Source organism: Colletes latitarsis, chromosome 14, assembly GCF_051014445.1.
Source record: "Colletes latitarsis isolate SP2378_abdomen chromosome 14, iyColLati1, whole genome shotgun sequence".
Classification (NCBI taxonomy): domain Eukaryota; kingdom Metazoa; phylum Arthropoda; class Insecta; order Hymenoptera; family Colletidae; genus Colletes; species Colletes latitarsis.
The window spans coordinates 26,210,688-26,229,500 of NC_135147.1; the positions used below are offsets into that span (position 1 = coordinate 26,210,688).

General features: G+C 33.6%; 3 protein-coding genes across 3 annotated transcripts; 1 reads left to right on the forward strand and 2 right to left on the reverse strand.

Moving 5' to 3' along the window:
• Positions 1–424: 424 nt before the first annotated feature.
• On the reverse strand, positions 425–4,693 carry Eif3j (eukaryotic translation initiation factor 3 subunit J). Its single transcript, XM_076781238.1, has 6 exons — positions 4,409–4,693; positions 4,234–4,316; positions 3,349–3,462; positions 2,949–3,087; positions 960–1,124; positions 425–696 (listed from the first exon to the last, which is right to left on the reverse strand). The coding sequence occupies exons 1-6, from the start codon at positions 4,422–4,424 to the stop codon at positions 503–505; spliced, it is 711 nt and encodes a 236-aa protein (XP_076637353.1). The 5' UTR covers positions 4,425–4,693; the 3' UTR covers positions 425–502.
• Positions 4,694–5,438: 745 nt separating this feature from the next.
• Rpa-70 (replication protein A 70) lies at positions 5,439–8,667 on the reverse strand. The gene is made up of 13 exons (XM_076781691.1): positions 8,393–8,667; positions 8,267–8,314; positions 7,848–8,044; positions 7,629–7,771; positions 7,468–7,558; positions 7,236–7,398; positions 6,968–7,172; positions 6,777–6,889; positions 6,542–6,708; positions 6,238–6,469; positions 6,088–6,171; positions 5,819–6,013; positions 5,439–5,740 (listed from the first exon to the last, which is right to left on the reverse strand). The coding sequence occupies exons 1-13, from the start codon at positions 8,420–8,422 to the stop codon at positions 5,627–5,629; spliced, it is 1,782 nt and encodes a 593-aa protein (XP_076637806.1). The 5' UTR covers positions 8,423–8,667; the 3' UTR covers positions 5,439–5,626.
• A 153-nt stretch (positions 8,668–8,820) lies between these two features.
• On the forward strand, positions 8,821–10,187 carry Prosalpha3 (proteasome alpha3 subunit). The gene is made up of 3 exons (XM_076781692.1): positions 8,821–8,970; positions 9,215–9,842; positions 9,969–10,187. The coding sequence occupies exons 1-3, from the start codon at positions 8,968–8,970 to the stop codon at positions 10,109–10,111; spliced, it is 774 nt and encodes a 257-aa protein (XP_076637807.1). The 5' UTR covers positions 8,821–8,967; the 3' UTR covers positions 10,112–10,187.
• The last annotated feature ends 8,626 nt before the right edge of the window (positions 10,188–18,813 follow it).

Below are 18,813 nucleotides of genomic sequence, written 5' to 3' on the forward strand. Positions count from 1 at the left end.
TTTTCATTTGCCACTGTAACAAATTTGTTTAAACAAATAGATTATCTGACAAAATGCTCGAACAAGAAATTGCACTAAAAGCAAATTTATCGAATAAACTACAATGATAAAAAAAACCTTCGTCCCTTTCGCTTTAAATTATTTCAATAATACCATAGCTACATGCACAATATGTTTCTACATAGCCAGAATTTTTAATTTTTTGGAGAATTCTAAGAGCTGCTTCAAAAATGAAATTACGACATATAATTTATAGAGACGAGAAAATTTAGATCAAAATGTTACTCAAGTAATGCCCAACTCTGTACATAATACAAAATTCTAATAAAAAGTAAAGTATTTGAATTCACCAACCTTAAACCAGCGATTAAAAATTAAAGAATTTGAATATATAGAGAATAAAGGACATAAAATTTGCAAAAAATGTTAATAACCATCTGCGTGTATTTAGGCGACTAGAAAAGGGGATAAGGAATAATAAGAATACGGGATAAAAAGGTCGCTACATGAAATCGTTGTAATCGTCGTAAACGTAGTCGCCATATTCGCTCAAAAGAGTATTTTCACCCTCGATTTTTAGTTTTGCTTTTCCCTTGCCCTTGTTCTTTTTCGCCTTGTCTCCTTTCTCAAGCTTTTGTTTCTCAATCAATAGATTATCAATCATTGTTTTCACTTTCTTCAAATATGTCGAGGATACTGTAAATAATGCAATATACAATACTGTATAATAATCCATAAAAAAAAGTAAATTTCAATTTTTTAAACATACATTCTTATCACTTTAAAAATTATCTATTGAACTAAATTAGTAACACCAACAGGAAAGTTTGTTCTTTTCCATATGCTACTTGCACTCTCTATCCAAGATAAACATATAAAGTTGCACAAGAAAATTTACTCTTACAAGATACTCTTATTAAAAAATATTGTATATCTAATCGAATATATAATCTACTCACGATTGAGAGCAATAGACTTAATAAGTTCTTCTGCAAACGGAGAGAATTCGGTGTGTTTAGCAAACTGATTCAGTTTTTGGGTAAGTATAATTCCATACAGTTCAAACTCTTCTTTTGTGTTGGGTACTGAGTTATCCAGACTCAATGTAGATTCTTCAGCTACACCTAAAACAAAAAGAACATAGATAATTAAAATAATATAATTTTTTTTCAAATTTTAGATAAATTTTTTTAATGCTACATGCGATCCGCCACCTAACTATTTTCTGTACATATTTTTTATACAGAAACTATAACGCAAATGACATAGTTTCAATACTGAATGGAACCAAATAGGTCGAAATAGATCTTTTGTTGTTATTAATCTAGACGATATTATTTTTAAATTTCTATGCTTATTTGTTTGAAATTTACATTGTAACAAGGATATGTAATTTCAAACTTTACATTAATTACAAATCACTTATTTACGTTAATTTTTATGCATATATATATTTATATTATACATAGTAAAAATGTTACGAACAGTATTATTAAATACAAAATTGAATTATTTGTTATTAATATATTAAATAAAACACTGAAATTTTATTATCAAAATTAAATATTTATCAGGAACGGTACAGGAGATCAGTGTTGATAAATAAGACACATCTGATTTACTTTTTCAAAAAAGAGGAATGTTTATTTTTTGCACAATAACAATTTGGTATTTTATTTAAAGATTGTAATAACTCATTTAGATACATTTTTACATCTCTAGTACAGTTCCTGACACCAAATCAATTTTTTTTTTTAAATCAAATTTAATTTAGAAATGTTGGAAGGTTTAGAAGTTACTAAATAATTACTATAACTACTAAAAAAAAATACAATGATAACTGTATTTTTGAAAATATAATATCGTAGAATTTAAACGTTCCTAAAAACATTCAGTTAATTCTCATAGCAATGGTATTTAAAATCTTTGCAAAATATTTGAGCGTGTAAAGGCTATTTAAAAATGTAGAATATTTTTATAACTACGTTTTAAATTTATATAAAAAAATACTTTGTTGTATTTTTAAAAATTAAAAAAAAAAACTTACAAATTTAATACTAATTATAGATAATTATTTCCTTGATTGGAATATACAGATTTAAAAAGTTACAAAGTAATTGGTATGATACTTACACAAACAGTATTGAATATTTATCGACATATTTTATAGTAGATTATGAAAGACAAAGCATAAACGAATAATTAAGCCATTAACTCGTTCTAACGCATAAATAGTGCATCAACTCTTTGCAGTCCAATTGTTAGTCTTTTAATGAATAGTACTTTTCAAGTTTTGAATTTTTTTTAAATATAATGTCAGAAAAGACGACATTTTAAAAAGGTAGAATCTACGATTAACTTTATATTTTACATATTCGTAGTTGTAGTAATTTATAGCGATTTATATTTAAAACATTTTAATCGAAATAAATTTAAAATTCTAATGAAATTTCAGTGATAGGATTTCAATTTAACGAATTTTAAGATGCTACTTCTAAATTTAAATTCAAATTAAAATCGAGAAAAATTCTAACGAAATAAATAACAGTAAATCTATAACTTGACATTCTAGCTGTATTTTATCGCTTTTATTATATAATTTTTCTTTGTTATAAATTTAGCAATACGTTAATTTTGTACAAAAATCAAAACATAGTAATTTATTAATTTTATAGAATTTTATATATTTTCTTATTCCATATCTTGGAATGCTTTGCCAGCAAAAATATTAGTTTTAGTGTCTTACAAGAAAAACAGTAATTTTCTTTTCGTTTCATCAATATTACTAACTACATAATTTCAGAATTTATCAAAAACTGATATATTAATAGTACTACTTAAATTAAAGGAGGAGCGCAAAGAGTTAATATGTAAAAGTTTCTAACGCAGTCATTTCTTATCGGTTCTGTGCGACTTGCGGTGAGAAAAATCAACAAGGTTGGACAAACCGAAAGTCTCCATGGCGAGGCGAAGATCGGCTTCCTCTTGAAGCCTCTGACGCCTCAACTGTTCTGCTCTTTTCTCCTCTGGTGTTAACGCCTCTTCCTTTTCTTTTGCTTTCCTTTCAGCCTCTTCTCTTGCCTTTTTCTATGGTAAAAGAAAAAAATCAGTAATATTAACTTGATCAGTATTCAAAGCACTTAGAGAGTACATTTCTAGTACTACATAAATGAGAAAATTTTTGCATTAAAGTAATGAAGATATAAGGTTCATACACAAACAAATAATGGCTAAATAAACAAAAACAGTATCAAACAACCACAATAGCAGAAATTAACAACAAACTAAATAATCAATAAATCGTAAATAATATAATTAACAATCTAGATGAAGATTTAAAAGTGATACCTCACGTTCTTCAATCCTTTCTGCCAAAGCTTTCCTTGGCTTTGGTTTGGCCTTAGGCACTTCGGCAGGTTTCTCTACATCTTTTTTCTCTTCTTCAACATCTTCCCAACTATCCTGTTAATCGAATTTGTTTTTTTTTTTTAATTTATCTCATGAAATTGTAGCACTTTCCAATAAACTGATCAGTTTTAATTCGATACTGCATTATTTTATTATGTATAATTACTTTAATTTCATTTATGTAACTCATGCTCCATTTAATTTTGAATTCGTTTTACATAAATAAAATTTATTTAACTTTATCTCAAGCAAATTTCATTGCTGATTAAATTTACTTCTGCTATAATTTATTATGTATGTTACGAAGTTACATTTTACAAAGGCTATAGCAACATTGTTTTTAACATTATCAAATTTTTACTTTTATTCAAACTTAGAATTTATAATTTACCTTATATTTAATTCAATGGAAACTTTATATTCAGTTCAGCAAATTCATCAATAAGTTGTTAGTTCATCATGATTTTGACTTAATATCAATTCTAATGCAAACTTATCAATGCCTCTATCATATCAAAAGTTAACGTTAACAATAATTTGTTGAATAAATTTATTTGCTTCGACATTAAAGTGATTACTACCACAAGTTGATTCAGCAACGTTTAGTTATTAATATAAATTGTAATGTAAATTTCATTTCATTTACATCAATTCTAGTTTTGATTTGATTCGAAGCAAACTTCAGGTATGTCCAATTGTCCCGCTGTTAGTCTCGTGTTGATTCGCACTATGAAAGGGTTAACCATACTTATGAAACCGTCGACTTAGTATGAGATTTTGAAAATAAATTGTCAAAACTAAAATAGAAAGTCAATAAGTCAGAACCTTGACGTCCTCATCCTCGTCTTCACCCTCCCACTTGTTGGATCTGATAGCGAGGTCGAATTTTGCTTCAGCGTTTTCGACATCTGTAAAGTTGAAGGTTAAAATCATTTTCTTGCCTTCGACTTAACCGTGAACACGCACCCGCTAAGATGTTTGTATAACGATTTTTACATACCCCATTCGTCTTCCATGGCGAATCTTGGATTATATGCGCACAATTTCGTTTACAAATGAAGCAATACTTCCTCGAGGTAACGTAGTTGAACGGATCACGACTGGAATCGAGCGAGCCATACTGCGCGAGGAGAACGTGTGCCTTTCGTTGCAAGATAGTGGTGGTGCAACTCAAATTACATGTTTTAGAGATTGACTACTGTATATATAAAAAGAACATCGCGTACGACGGTTGCGCAATACGATAAATTGTCACTTTTACAATTGGAAAATTGTCAAGTTGAAAATATGCAATCGTCGTAAATGTAAAAATAAATCTATAGCTTCCAATGACGAATAATTTCTTATGTCGAAAAAATCAACTTTTTTCAATCAAAGTCTATTAAGTCTATGGTAACCATTTTGTTTTTATTGCCTGTATGAACGTTGAATATTCAACAAAAAATCCACATCAAGAACATATAGATATAAATCTATGTATTTATGTAGTAACTCGATGCTTTAGGCGGCGCCTTGAAGCAGTGTAGCCAGATTTGGCATAATTGAGTGCATCGACGACGACACTAGTAATGACGAACTTCTTTAGCGTTTAACGGAGTAGTGGGGAAAGTCGACATATCCTACGGTAGGATTCCTACCGCACGAGCCATATGTTAGTAACATAATGTTATGCATGGTCAGCATTTCATGCAACTTCGGAAATTCGATAAAGAACGTGAATGGGAGCTTTTCCTTTATGGGCTTGAGCAGTTAAAGTTCGTCTTCGGCTAAGACTTGAAGTCCTTAATTGACCTTGTCTTTTAAATTGGTTTCAAAGTAGGCGGACTATTTAAATCGACTAAATCTAATATCTGTTTTATCTCTATTTATAACAGAGGTTGAAAGCAGTTAATTGGTTTTAGTTCTTGAAAGTTATAAGAATTGAAAAAAAGATAGGTTTTCTTTATTTCAATAATGCTTATCTGTATTTGTAAAACATGAAATTCTCGAGTTAGGAAAAAAATGATAGCGTAATAAAAACATTGAAAGAATAGTGTGTCAGGTTTATTACATATAATAGTATGCATATAAACACACTTATATTTATAAAACATGTTTCTTTTATTAATTATGGAATCAAGCAATAATTTAAAAAAATATTCATTTTACAAGTATAAAAATGGAACTGAAAAAAATCACTTCGTACAAAAACAGTATACACTGATTGATTAATGCAATTTTAAGCTTTCCCGATACCAGTTAAGTCTTGAATTAGACTTATTAAATGGGTGTTATACGCTTTATAATCTATCGGAGATAAATTAGTACACGTTGCTTTTAACTTATTTTCATCCTAAAAATAAAAATTATTTTGTTTAATATTGAAATTACGTTTTGACAGTATATAAAACTGTACGACAAGTTGACGTACATTGAATATTTCCGCTTTAACTCGTAATTTAAATACAAAACTCTTAAATGTTGTGTCACCGAATTTTTCAAGATATGTATCATTATCGTTTTCTTGTAGCTCTCCGAGTTCTTGAGCTGTAATACCCAAAATCTTTTCTGCTTCGTCATTAAACATTGTAACCCATTGATTGTCTGACCAATCGGCTAAATTTAACTAAAGAAATTAAGTATGAATTGATTTTATGTCCATTATCTCTTTCAATGTGAAATTTAATTTTCTATGCTTACACTCAGGAGTAAACGGTATCTGAAGTTCGGGTATTCTTTATCACACTTTTCACATCTATACATATCATTCGCTTGATCAATCAACTAAAAGGCACAACATTTTAATTACAGATTTAGATTCCTATATTATAAAGGAGGAAAAATACTTACCTTCTTTTTACAATTTTCAGTAGGACAAGACTTGTAGATGGAATTTTCAACTCGAATCATATTCACGGTCGCCTTTACCGTGTATACGTCACTACCGTTCTTACCCAAATTCATCTGCTTTGCTTCTACAAATGTTATCCATGGTCCACCTGCACCACCATCACTTCCAAATGTTCTTGAAAGCGTCTTAACATCTGTGTTACGACCGACAGTATTAAACCAACCTCGAAGTCTAAATTAAAAAGAGGTAGCATTGCTTTAGACGAAGAAGTTTTTTAAGTACTTAAAAATAAGTTTTTTCAACCTGTGCGCTGCTGGAATATCTGGATCGATTTGAAGAACTGACGCACTCAGAGTAGATATATTTTTTCCTCCATTAAATTCGCCAACACGTACCCCTTTGAGAGCCAATACGGGATTATCTGATCTATCAAATTCTTCGGCTTGCGACCCCCACAATGTGAGACAAACCTACAGATTAATAAAATCCGTTATTACCATAAATTCTTCAATTTTTCTAAACTGAATAAATTTCTTACCATAGTATTACTTTCATCAACAAGATTAATGTCTCTCTTTTTCATTTCTCTACCTGTGGTACGTGATGTTATTACTTGCAAATCACCATATGACTTAATAACACCCAAAAGATCTATAATAAATAAACATAGAATATAAAGAAAAAAAAAACAATTATAAATTAGTCTTAATTACAGCTGTATTTATATACCTATTATATCATTTTTCTCTGTTTTCTCCACATCGCTTATTGGTATAAAATTAAATTGAAGGGAAGGAATATCATCACCAGTGTTATGACATGGAATGATTTCTGAATCTCCATTTAGAGTCATCTCATAATCGTTGTTTAAACGATTAAACTGTTTATTTGCTGCTTTTAATGTAGCTCTAGAAATATAATAAACTTTTCCAATCTGGAACAAACATGTATATATTATTACGATTCAAGCTGCACATATATAGCCAGTATGTTATACCTCGATCATGTCGTAGTATTTATCACACATCTCTCTGAATGCTGTACATCTAATTTCTCCACTCTCGTCAAGAACATCCATAGAAAACAATTTTCCTTCACCACGTGAATTGCTCCATGTTCTGATATCAGATTTACTGACAACCCTTACTCTTATGACCCATCTATACAAATTATTATTGTTTGAAATATCATACAATTATAATATTGAAGTTCAAACAAATTAAACTGACCTATTTTGATAAGGGCTCAAAGCAGCAATTGGAGTTGTTGATATATCATTAGTAGAAGACTGGTGTGTATTCTGTTTTTGCATCAGAGTGTCTACCAAAAACAGAATAAAATTTATAATTCCACAGTCTATAGCAAAGATTTAAAATCAATTTTGTAATACCATTTTGGTGTTTAGCAGGAGGCTGTGCAGATGGCACAACTTTAGAATCACTTTCAACTTCTGCATTTGTTGGATTTCCAATTTTATGTCCAACTTCACTGCCAGGAAATTTTACTTCTATATTCAATATCACCATTACACGTCTAAAAACAAATTATATTTTGGTAAAATATATTTTTATTGACTTTATAATTGCATAGAACAAAATTTATTAAATACTTCTGTTTTCCAGCATTGTTTACCATGCTTATTGCATATCTGTTTATCTGACAAATAGAAAATTCAGTCAATACATTGTCTGTTATCATAGAATTTAACTGTGTTGCTAGCATTGTAAATGAGTTTATCCTCTTTCCATCAGATACAAGCAGCCTATAACGTTCTCCACTACTTGAGCTTGCTAACTTCTTATGACCCTACAAAATAATAACATGAAAAATTTTTGTTTATAAAACTATGACTTAAGGTACAATACTTTGTAACAAATAAAATTAAAGGAGATATCAAATTTATGTAAATAATGAAAATGATATATCTTTGTTGGCATTGAGAGCAGAAGTAATTTCTATTTTTTTAACACAAATAGTTTAATAAATTGAATGGGCAAAGATTTTTATAAACTTATAAACACCACTTACTAATATTTGTAATATTGGCTTATCGATATCGATGCCATTCATAATTTTCTGAAATAAGAAACGAAATTAAATGTATCAGCCACAGCAATAACAAATTATACTACGTCACAAAAAAAACAAACTTACATCCAACGAGCCTTCACTAAGCGAATACATTTTGAACGATTAACGAACTTGGAAACTGTCAAAGACAAATAATAATATTTTCGCTGATACAAGAGAAAATTATCGAACCATGTATTTGTCATACATAACTAAATTTTTCGTACTATGTATGCACACTAGAAAACAACGATGAGCAGCGGTAAAACGTGTACCAAAGAAAAACGTTGATAAGATAAGTTTACGTTTCAACTTAATAGATCGTGCACCAAATTGCCCATAGTGTTACCAACTTCTACAACGCTAAAGACTATCTGTGGATGTTCGACTTAGACGCTAAGGAAATTTGTCGTTACATGCTATTGTCGCCATCGATGCACTCACTATGCCAAATTTGGCCACACTAACTGAGACTGGGGACCTAACTTAAACTTAACTCAGCTCGACTACGCCATCTAGGTTACTAGTAATAACCTCTAGTCACCACACTGTGTCCACACAACTAATAAGAATCAGTTTTAGCTGATTATAGCTTTAGTGTCAGTTTTTCAATTTCACGTGTCATAGCATTATAAACATAATAAAAATTGGTTTGCATAATGGTAAATTGTAGAGAAATTTATTTAATGTCATTGTCAAGATTATATTCGTTGGTGTCATTGTTCTTTTATTAGTTTTTTTGCTCAATTTTGGTCAAGAGGTTATTTAATTTGCACTGTCATTGAGCAAAAATGAAATGTTTTAAATAATTATGACAGAATAATAGAATATCTAGTCAAATAAGTATAATTTAGTCAAAACTTAAAAAGATTTCTATGTTTTTAACACAAAATATTATGTAAACAGGCACGCAGGTATGATACGCGTACGACGATTTTTTCTCCGGAAGGACGTCTCTACCAAGTAGAATATGCAATGGAAGCCATAAGCCATGCAGGTACTTGCCTTGGTATCTTAGCAACTGATGGCATTTTAATTGCAGCAGAAAGACGGAATACAAACAAACTTTTAGACGAAGTTTTCTTCTCTGAAAAAATTTACAAGCTTACCGATGATATTGTTTGCTCTGTTGCTGGTATCACTTCTGATGCCAATGTATTAACAAACGAATTGCGCCTAATTGCTCAACGTTATCTTCTGCAATATGGAGAACCAATTCCTTGTGAACAACTTGTTACTTATCTTTGTGATGTAAAACAAGCATATACACAGTATGGTGGAAAGAGACCATTTGGAGTTTCAATTCTGTATATGGGTTGGGATAAGCATTATGGATTTCAATTATATCAATCAGATCCAAGTGGAAATTATGGAGGCTGGAAAGCAACTTGTATTGGGAATAATTCTGCAGCTGCTGTGTCATCATTGAAACAGGATTATAAAGATGGAGAGACAACATTGAAAGATGCTATGGCATTAGCTATAAAAGTCCTTTCAAAAACCTTAGATATGAATAAATTATCTGCAGATAAAGGTAACTATGTTTGATGTTTTACTTTCATCAGTTCTTAATGCCAATAATAATATGACTAAGCATCAAATATTAGTAGTTGGAAATATGAAGCTTATTATGTTAAATAATTTGTTTTTCTTATTTCAGTGGAAATGGCAACCTTAACAAGGGAAAATAATAAAACCAAGATGAAAATCCTTCCTGCCAACGAAATTGACGCTTTAATCGCCGAACATGATCGTATAGAAGCACTTGCTGAACAAGCAAAGAAAGAAAAACAAAAATCATAGAAATAAAATATATTATGTACTGTATCTTTTCCTTGTGCATTTCTGTTTATAAAATATTATCCTGGAATTTCATGAATTTTCTTGTGTTTTTTAATTTTCACATACATAAAAAATCAGGGACTTTTTCATGTATTGCATTTAGTACTAAAAAGAAATCATTATAAGAGATAAACATAAAGAAATATTTAATTATTAATAATGGAAAAATAAAACGAAAATTTCGTAAACTTAAAGCAAGCAAGGGTTATATCATTTCTAAAACAATTATTTTGTACCTTGATTTACCTTGTTTTTCCACGTAATTTTTTTACTTCCATAATGAAGAGTTGTGTCACCCATATATCGGGTAATTACAATGTCAAGTATAAAGAAAAATCTAAGATTTTTATACAAATATATTCGCGTGTCCATGAAACTGATAATTTTAAATCAGTAAGATTAAATTTAACATTACTATTTAAATATCCTACTGAACTTTACGTAGCAAACACGTGCTTTTCATTGTTGCAGTACAATAAAGGCTGCTTTCTTTCATAACTAATAATATATGTATAAAATTTAATATTGTTTTATTGCAAATATAAGGAAAGAAAAATTACACATGGTGTTAAAACTATGGCTTATATCTTCCAATAGTCCACATTTAGGAAGTGTTTATTTAACATTGAAAATGACGAATAAATTAAAAAAATGGAAATGTAATGGCATACAAATTAAGATAATAATAAATGATTGAAAAAAAAAAGAAAAAAAGTTATGTGTCGAGTCATATTGACCAGGCTGCCGATACCGTCCCACTCCCGGGCGCGATCCCACTACTGCCCGCCACGGAGACTTTTGGCTGCTGGGTTTCCCCTCTGGCCCGGTTCGCCTCTCTTTAACCAACCTGGCCACCTCCGGATTCCTCCAGGATGGCCATATTGATGGCGAGCTTAGTGCGGACGTCCAGTCAACGTGAACCGTGTACCAGCAGGTACCCCCGACCTCAGACCCTCCAACATAACTAGCCTCCGAGTAGCCGGATTACAGGAGTCGCCGCACTCCCAGCTGAAACATAGTCTTACTATTTGTCTATTTATCCTAACACTTTGACCGGTTTTTCAAAAATAGTAATGCACAACGAGGATTATTCTCGGTTCCGCACAACGCTAGAAATACGAATCGTGAACGATATGTCATTCACATCCGACTTTATTGCGAATTAAATGATGACTGGAGAACAAATCAATATGGCGGATATTGCATACGCATGTCCGTGCGAGCACAATTTGAACCAAGCGTCGGTAATAGAGAATGTCGATTCTATTACTGTTGATAAAGTAGAGTACATACATGGAATTAGATCACAAACGAGGTATACGAGTAGATCTTTCACCCAATGTATCTTTTCGGTCCATTTTTGACCATTTTTAACCATTTTCGTGTCACTCGCAACATTACTAACAGATTTAGAAATGAATGTCAATCCCTTTCCCACAGTCAACTCGCATGTACTTATGTATGCATTACAACTGTCTGCCCATCAATATTAATTCAGTGAATAGTTTCTCAAATAACGAGGACGCTAAAATTACCTCCGAATTTTTCGTTCGGTAGAAGATTATACATATGTGTCTTGATAAATCTAAGTTACCAAACGGCAGACCGGTGCCCAGGTAAGCTCACCCCGCAATTTACGCACACCAATCCATAGCCATGTGTATGTGAGCTTAAGCACCTTGGACAGCTTCGGGAATTCAAGAAAGAAGGCGAATGTGAGTCTTTCTTTCTTGCTTTCGAAACAGCTGAAATCCAATTTGTATCAACCTGCATACGATTTTGAGTTTCAACTGCCCAGGCATTTTTATTTTCCAACCCACGTATACCTATCAGACATAAACGAGGTAAAGAATAGACCTATCGTTAGTGGGATGAACACTATCGCTGTATCATGAGAGTCTTATAACATGAGATACATTCTTCCAAAGTGGAACAAAATGTTAAAAAGATCATGCATCAAATTGTAAGGGGATCCTTGTAAGAAGGCTTTAAACTTCGTAATGGTTTTAATAGGTCGATGATCAATGACCAACTTATGGTCACTGGTGGTCAACAGTGAGGTTGACATCAAGGTCAGCGGTCCAGTGAAGATCCACAAATGGTCAAGAGGTGAGACCAATCGAAATAATGTTGTTCTTTAGACCAAGCGGTTCTTAATTCTTCACATTGACTCTGTCTCCCCACTCTTCGACTTCCCCACTCGAAGACTACCGCTGGACAAATTCTTCAGTACCCCTGGAGCATCCAGGGGAATCGGGTCTCGCGGGCCAAAGTCAGGCCATTCGTGGAGTGCTGACCACTGGGGGGACCAGGACTGACCAGGACTGACCAGGACTGACCAGGACTGACCAGGACTGACCAGAACTGACCACTACTGACCAGTGCTGACCAGTACAGATCCGACTACTGACCACTACTGACCACTACTGACCACTACTGACCAGTGCCGGACGGTGATGACCAACGGTAAGAAGTGTTCAAAAATTCTCTCCCCTCTTCTATTCTGTCGTTTGATACCAATTTCTGGTATCAATTACTTGCCTAACTGATGTTGCTATAATTTGAATATTTTCTTATTTTACAGTTGGCCCAGTGGTAACCATCCTATGTGGTAACTATCCTATCCTACTGACAACAGGTAGTAAGTCCACTCCACTTATTTCTATTTTATTATTTTTATTTGTTTGTTTATCTATCTGATTTTATTTGGTTATTATGAATGTTCCTTTTCTCTGCTTCTATTTTTACATTGTTTGTCGAATTTATGTTATTGCTTTGATATGTATAATAGTGCAGGATATAATAATGTAATATTGCTTTCCATCATATACTATGTTTGTTTCTATACAATTTCATGAATTTCTATTTTTACTTTCTTGCTCGAATTTTCGTAATGATCTGCGGAGGTACTTTGTTTGATTCTTCCATTTCGTTTGATTGTTTGGGGTTGATTCAACTTGGTGTCTTAATTCAAGTTTCTTTCATTATTATATTTATTATTTTGATTCTTCCATTTCGTTTGATTGTTTGGGGTTGATTCCATCTGGTGTCTCAATCCAAGTTTCTTCCATTATTACGAATGTTCGTTTTGATATCTATAACATTGTGTCGATACATATACCATATTTGTTTCGATGACACTGATTAATATAAGATTTTTATGTTTCAGCTTAAATTTTCTTATTAAATTTCCTTCCATATCACACTAATATAAATATTAGTTTTGATTTCATTTCAGATTTAGATTAATCGTAAGGACATCGAGGGAAGACGCCACAACCGCCGAGGGCCATTTAATTCCAAGTCGATTAGATTTAAGCTTCGTCGCGAATCTTAAAATTAACGTCGAAAATTTCTTTATTGTACATATTTTCGCGTTTTACCAAGCAATTATTCAATAAGTAGCTTCTCGTTTTCTCGTTCCCTCGTTTCTAGCTTCGGTCACCGCTGTTTCATCGATTGAAACATGTGATCGGCCGTGTAGCTGGTCCGAAAGATCTAATCGCCTTCCCTTGGTAAGCTTGATTGAGGGAAAACGGCACTTCGCTGGAAGGTGTGGAGTTTCCGTATTCTGCGGAAACGCATACCTTCCAGCGGAAGTCGACTCTGTCTCAGGTACTCTCTCTTTGTCAGACAACCTAAGTCGGGTCCTTCGGGCTCCCGGCGGGTTGCGTTGGAGAAATGGAGACCTCGATTCGGGGTTGCAGTTCTCTGTTTTCTTGTTGAGATCGAGTTAGCAAGGGCAGTAGATTCGATCCTCGGATCCGCTGCACGGTACAGCATCGCGTCGCGTCGCGTCGCGTATCCCACGATTTAACTTCATCCCTCTTTTTAACCACATAATTGCTTGGTACTACTAAATCAAGGAACTTTGTTTCCTTCTAGCGTCCGAATTTTAGCTTCAACTTGACTAGACTTGAGCTTCGACGTTAATTTTAAGTCCCTATTGTATGCGTCTCCCAATGTAGCCAAGTAATTATTTAAAAAGTAGCTTCTCTCGACTCGTTCTCTCGTTTCTTGCTTCGGTCACCACTGTTTCGTCGAACGAAACATGTGATCGGCCGTCCAGTTTGTCCGAAAGATCTAGTCGCCTGCCAATGATAGATCGATTTCTAGAAATAGAAATCAATCTACCAAGGGTAGTGTTGATTCGATCCGAAGATCTGCTGCACGGTTCAGCATCGCGTCGCGTCGCGTCTCCAACAATTTAGCTTCATCCCTTTTTAAACAAAATAATTACTTGGTATTTAGACTTAAGTCTTTAGTGTAGCCGCGTGTCCTGCCAAGTAATTATGAAACAAGTAGCTTCTCTTTCACTCGTCTCCCGTCCCCTCCGATCACCGCTGCTTCCATGTAGAAAGCAAGTGATCGGCCGATTAGCTGGTCCAAAGGGTCAGTTGCCGTCCTCTAGCGAGACGATCCAAGGGAAAGGGTGTTTCGGCCGTAGAGGGGATCAGGGACTGTTCCTGTCTACGGTAGCCCCAACTCAGGATCCCTCTCTCTGTCAGACATCCCGAGTTGGGTCCATTTGGCTCCCAACAGGCTGCTTGGGGGAAATGGGGAACCCGTGTTGGGTGCGTCGATTCCCTTACCCTTCGATCGGACTTGCCAAGAGGCAACGAGCTGACTCTTTTGACCTCGCTATTCGGTTCGCGTCTCTCGTTCCTTGCACTATTGCATAGTGCATCGCGTCGTATCGCGTCGCGTCACCCACGATTTAGCTTCGTCCCTCTTTTAAACAAAATAATTACTTGGCATGACTAATCTAGTTTGTAAGGATGTAAAAGGGAGATCGATGGAACTTTGATTCCATCTATCTCTCTTTGGGTCTCCACTCGCAGCAACCTCCTCGTGGTGAGACCTGGTAATCGGTGTCACCCACGATAGAAAAGTTATTCTTCGTGTGTGACACCGAGCTAATGGCTGCGAATTTAGAATTGTTTTTTGATATAATAAAGGAATTTAGATTTATAGTTAGCAGGTGTTTGGTTAACCATTATGTTAGGCAGGTTATTTCTATTTGAAGACAAATTCTTTTGAAGATTCTTTCAACTCTCTTCGTTGGTTGTGCATCTTTCATTGGTTGCACTTTCGTCTGTTTCTCCTTCGACCAACGATCGTTGGTCACAGAAGAACTTTATTAACTAATAATAAAATAATAATAAATAAAGCACAGACGAGGTATACGAGTAGGCCTTTCACCTTATGGACTTTCGCGGCCGAATCTGACTGCCATACCGACCTGAAAATTCCGAGCTGATTTTAGCGGCCTCTTCTCATGGATGGCAGTCAGTTGAGAAACTATTCACTGAATTAGTGTTGATGGGCAGCAGCTGTAGTGTGTAAGTATAAACATGTGAGTTGACCATGGGAGAGATTGAAATTCATTTCTAAATCTGTTGGTAATGTTGCGAGTGACATGAAAATGGTAATGGGGCTCTAGAGCCCCAGAAAAATGGGCCGAAAAAATACATTGGGTGAAGGCTACTCGTATTATACCTCGTCTATGGTTGTGATACGGAAATGCTATAGTGATAATGATATATAAATCCGTGTAACAGAAAAAAGCATTGCATGCAACTTCTATTCTATACCTCGCCTTTAGAATTATTATGTCACGTGACTCGTTATGGTATAGAATGGTATGATAGTTTATTTTAGACACACTTTTCGATATTGTTAATAGTTTCGAAGATATTCGAATAGGTCGATTTAAATGGGTCACCGTGTATTTGTGAATTCTGAATTAGAATAAGGACAACAGTGTACAAGAATATATAACGGATGAGAAACGGGTTGAGGCATGGAGAAAAGAAGATCAACGGTTGCGAGAAGTTAAACTGGATCTTCTCCCCGAGGCACTGCTTTCAACGATTCGAATAATAGACAAAAGAGAAAGAAAAACAAGACTACAGGATCGGGTACTTGTATCATTAACCGGTTGAAACGCATAAATTCAATGAATACCGATTGCTGTTATATGAAAATTGCAACTTGCAGCTTGCCAGTTTATATGTTTACTTTTTTTTACCAATTTTCCTTTTAAAAATAAAATGTACACTATGCGTAGAACATAACGAATGTGTATATTGGCAATTTTTCAATAAGAACCATGGCTTTCCAGCAATCTATATCAATAACCGCCATATTTGTATTTAGTAGTGTTTTACAAGCAATTTGCCAAACAATGAAGCTCATTTTAGGACAAATGATTTTGTTAATAAGTAAAATTATCGAATTTGTGAAGATGCTAATCGTCAGTCGATAGTCGAGCAACCTTTGTACCCACAAAAAGTTACTGGTGTGGTTTTTTGGTTGATGGAGTCATTGGCTCATATTTTGTTTTACAAAAAGAAGAAGGTACGGCTATGACTATAACTGATAAGCATTATCATTCGATGATTTCATCTTTTCCTTGGCGTTATTTCGAGAAATGCAAGTGTTAGTTGGCCACCAAGTCGTCTTGCGATTCGACGTCATTAGACTTATTTTTATACAGCCATGTTAAGTCTCATGTTTATTCCAACAATCCACAAACTGTTAATGATATCGAAGCAAACATCGTTCGTGTTAGTTGGAATAAAAAATTGGGTCGCAAATTTGTCGTATTCACACCACCAAACACAATCGTGGTATTGCGTTATCGATGGTATAATTTCGTCGAATATTGTATATCAAAATAAAACAATGTGCACTAGATTATCTTTTGTAGCTTTCATTTTATTTACACTCAAAGTTCTGTTGACTCTTACTAGAGAACCCTATATTTTACATCTTCCATTCCAAGATTGTCCTTTTAAATATCAATATATTAAAAATACACGTAATATATTTATTTTATAATTAATATATAAAATAACATACATTTGCCCTATCTACGAAATAACTCACGAGGAAAATTTTAAAATATGCAGAAAGGCTCGCGTCGGACCATACTTTTCTCGCTCCTAAACCCGGCTCCGATTTCAAAGGTATCACGACCTTCCTCCCTGCACGTAGTCCAATTCTCACGAATCGAGAACCTGCACCCTCCCCTCCCCCTTCGCTGTTCAAAAGAAACGACCGTTACCATCTTTCCCCTTCTTAATCATCCCTCTGGGTCGTAGCGTGTCCGACTAGCGAGCATCCCCTTCGCCAGCCCGGAAACAGGTAAAAATCTCCGTTTGCATGACCTTCAACCCCGTGGGATCAAAGGAAGAGGGTGCATTGTGCTCAGAAATTTTCTCACGAGCCATCGTAACGTTTGCACCCGTCAAATCGACTATTTAAGGGCTGCCGAATTGCCCAAACGAGCAGAAGTGTTTCGCAAGTCGCAGTGAAAAGTACGCGGAGGTGATCCTGGGAGGATCGTGTCGTCGAGGACTTTCGAACGAAAGGGTGAGTCCCGTTTCTGGCAACTTTGATCTTGGTGCTTCGATAGACTACGCAAAAATTTCACGATCTAGGGCAACGCTTTTCCCCTTTTCGTTTCTGTTATATATATATTTTTATTTTACTTTGCTTCGTTACATTGTATGTCATTTTTACTTCGACATTTGATCGCCTTTCTCGCGGATTATCAAATCAAACGCGACAAAATCCCTTAAACAGACGTTCGCGGCGGTTTCGCTTATTCTTTCTCTGGGAAAAATTCTGTTAACAGTTCTTTTTTGTACACATTGCTACTAGTAAAGAGATTTCACGACAGTCATCTTAGAATATCTACGGAATTTGCAATAAATTTTAAACATTGATCTTTTATGAAAAATTTTTGTTCTCAACTACGAAGGAAGGTTGCAATATTTTTGATTTACTTAAGAAAAGTTGGAACAATTTTCTAAATCCTCTGACAACGATCGTATGTATCCATTTTTCGACTTATGTTTAAAAATATAGTCGTCTACAGATTATTACAAAATGCCAAAAACCTTTGATTTAACCACTAGAAAATGAGTAATAATCTTAAAAAGAAATAATATGAAATAGTGTACTATAAGGCTTGTAAATCTTTTTGAAATGCTATAAGTAATCTGGAAAATTGTAATAGTTTTGCTTATCCATCAGTCTTGCCGAGCCAAATTTTCAAATAAAATTATTTTCAATAATATTTTTGATAATTAAAATAAATTAGAATGTTTTCTGTTCGTTTAGAAATTAAACGGGTACTTCAAAATTGTTGCTTTATGAAATTCTTTGAAATACTATATTCATCATATGTATTCTATACTTATAAAGAAATAAACACATAATTGTTCGCAATATATCGATTCTATAAAGTATACTTCAGTATAAATCCACAACAAATCAAATGAAACTTCTGGATACGATTTAAAATTATTAATTTTTACTCCGACTTCGCTATTTCATAGAAAATATAATTTTATCGAATATACAGTTCAAACAGAAGATGCAATTACTATTACTTCAGACTAAACTCAATTATTAACAATAGACTAACGTTTGGACTAAAACTAATTTTCAAAATTCGAAAATTCAGCTTGCCTTGTAATGCAGTTCTGAAAATGTGTCTCTATTGAAAATATGGATTAGAAATGGTTAAAGATTTATGTTCAAAATCACACTATACAATGAAAGTAATATCCTTCTATAATTTTCCATAAGTGACTTTGTTTCTAAAATATTTTCACCATCTTTTATATATAGTAATGTTAAAGAGACAATCA

Excerpts from the sequence above, each read along its gene's own strand:
- Eif3j (XM_076781238.1), bottom strand. Across the intron at positions 3,088-3,348 it reads AAAGGATTGAAGAACGTGAG|AAAAAGGCAAGAGAAGAGGC; the intron begins GTATCACTTTTA and ends CTTTTACCATAG. Across the intron at positions 697-959 it reads TAAGTCTATTGCTCTCAATC|TATCCTCGACATATTTGAAG; the intron begins GTGAGTAGATTA and ends CATTATTTACAG.
- Prosalpha3 (XM_076781692.1), top strand. Across the intron at positions 9,843-9,968 it reads TAAATTATCTGCAGATAAAG|TGGAAATGGCAACCTTAACA; the intron begins GTAACTATGTTT and ends TTCTTATTTCAG.
- Rpa-70 (XM_076781691.1), bottom strand. The coding sequence starts at position 8,422 with ATGTATTCGCTTAGTGAAGGCTCGTTGGAT. Across the intron at positions 6,890-6,967 it reads AGAGAAAAATGATATAATAG|ATCTTTTGGGTGTTATTAAG; the intron begins GTATATAAATAC and ends TATTTATTATAG. Across the intron at positions 6,014-6,087 it reads GATACCGTTTACTCCTGAGT|TTAAATTTAGCCGATTGGTC; the intron begins GTAAGCATAGAA and ends TAATTTCTTTAG.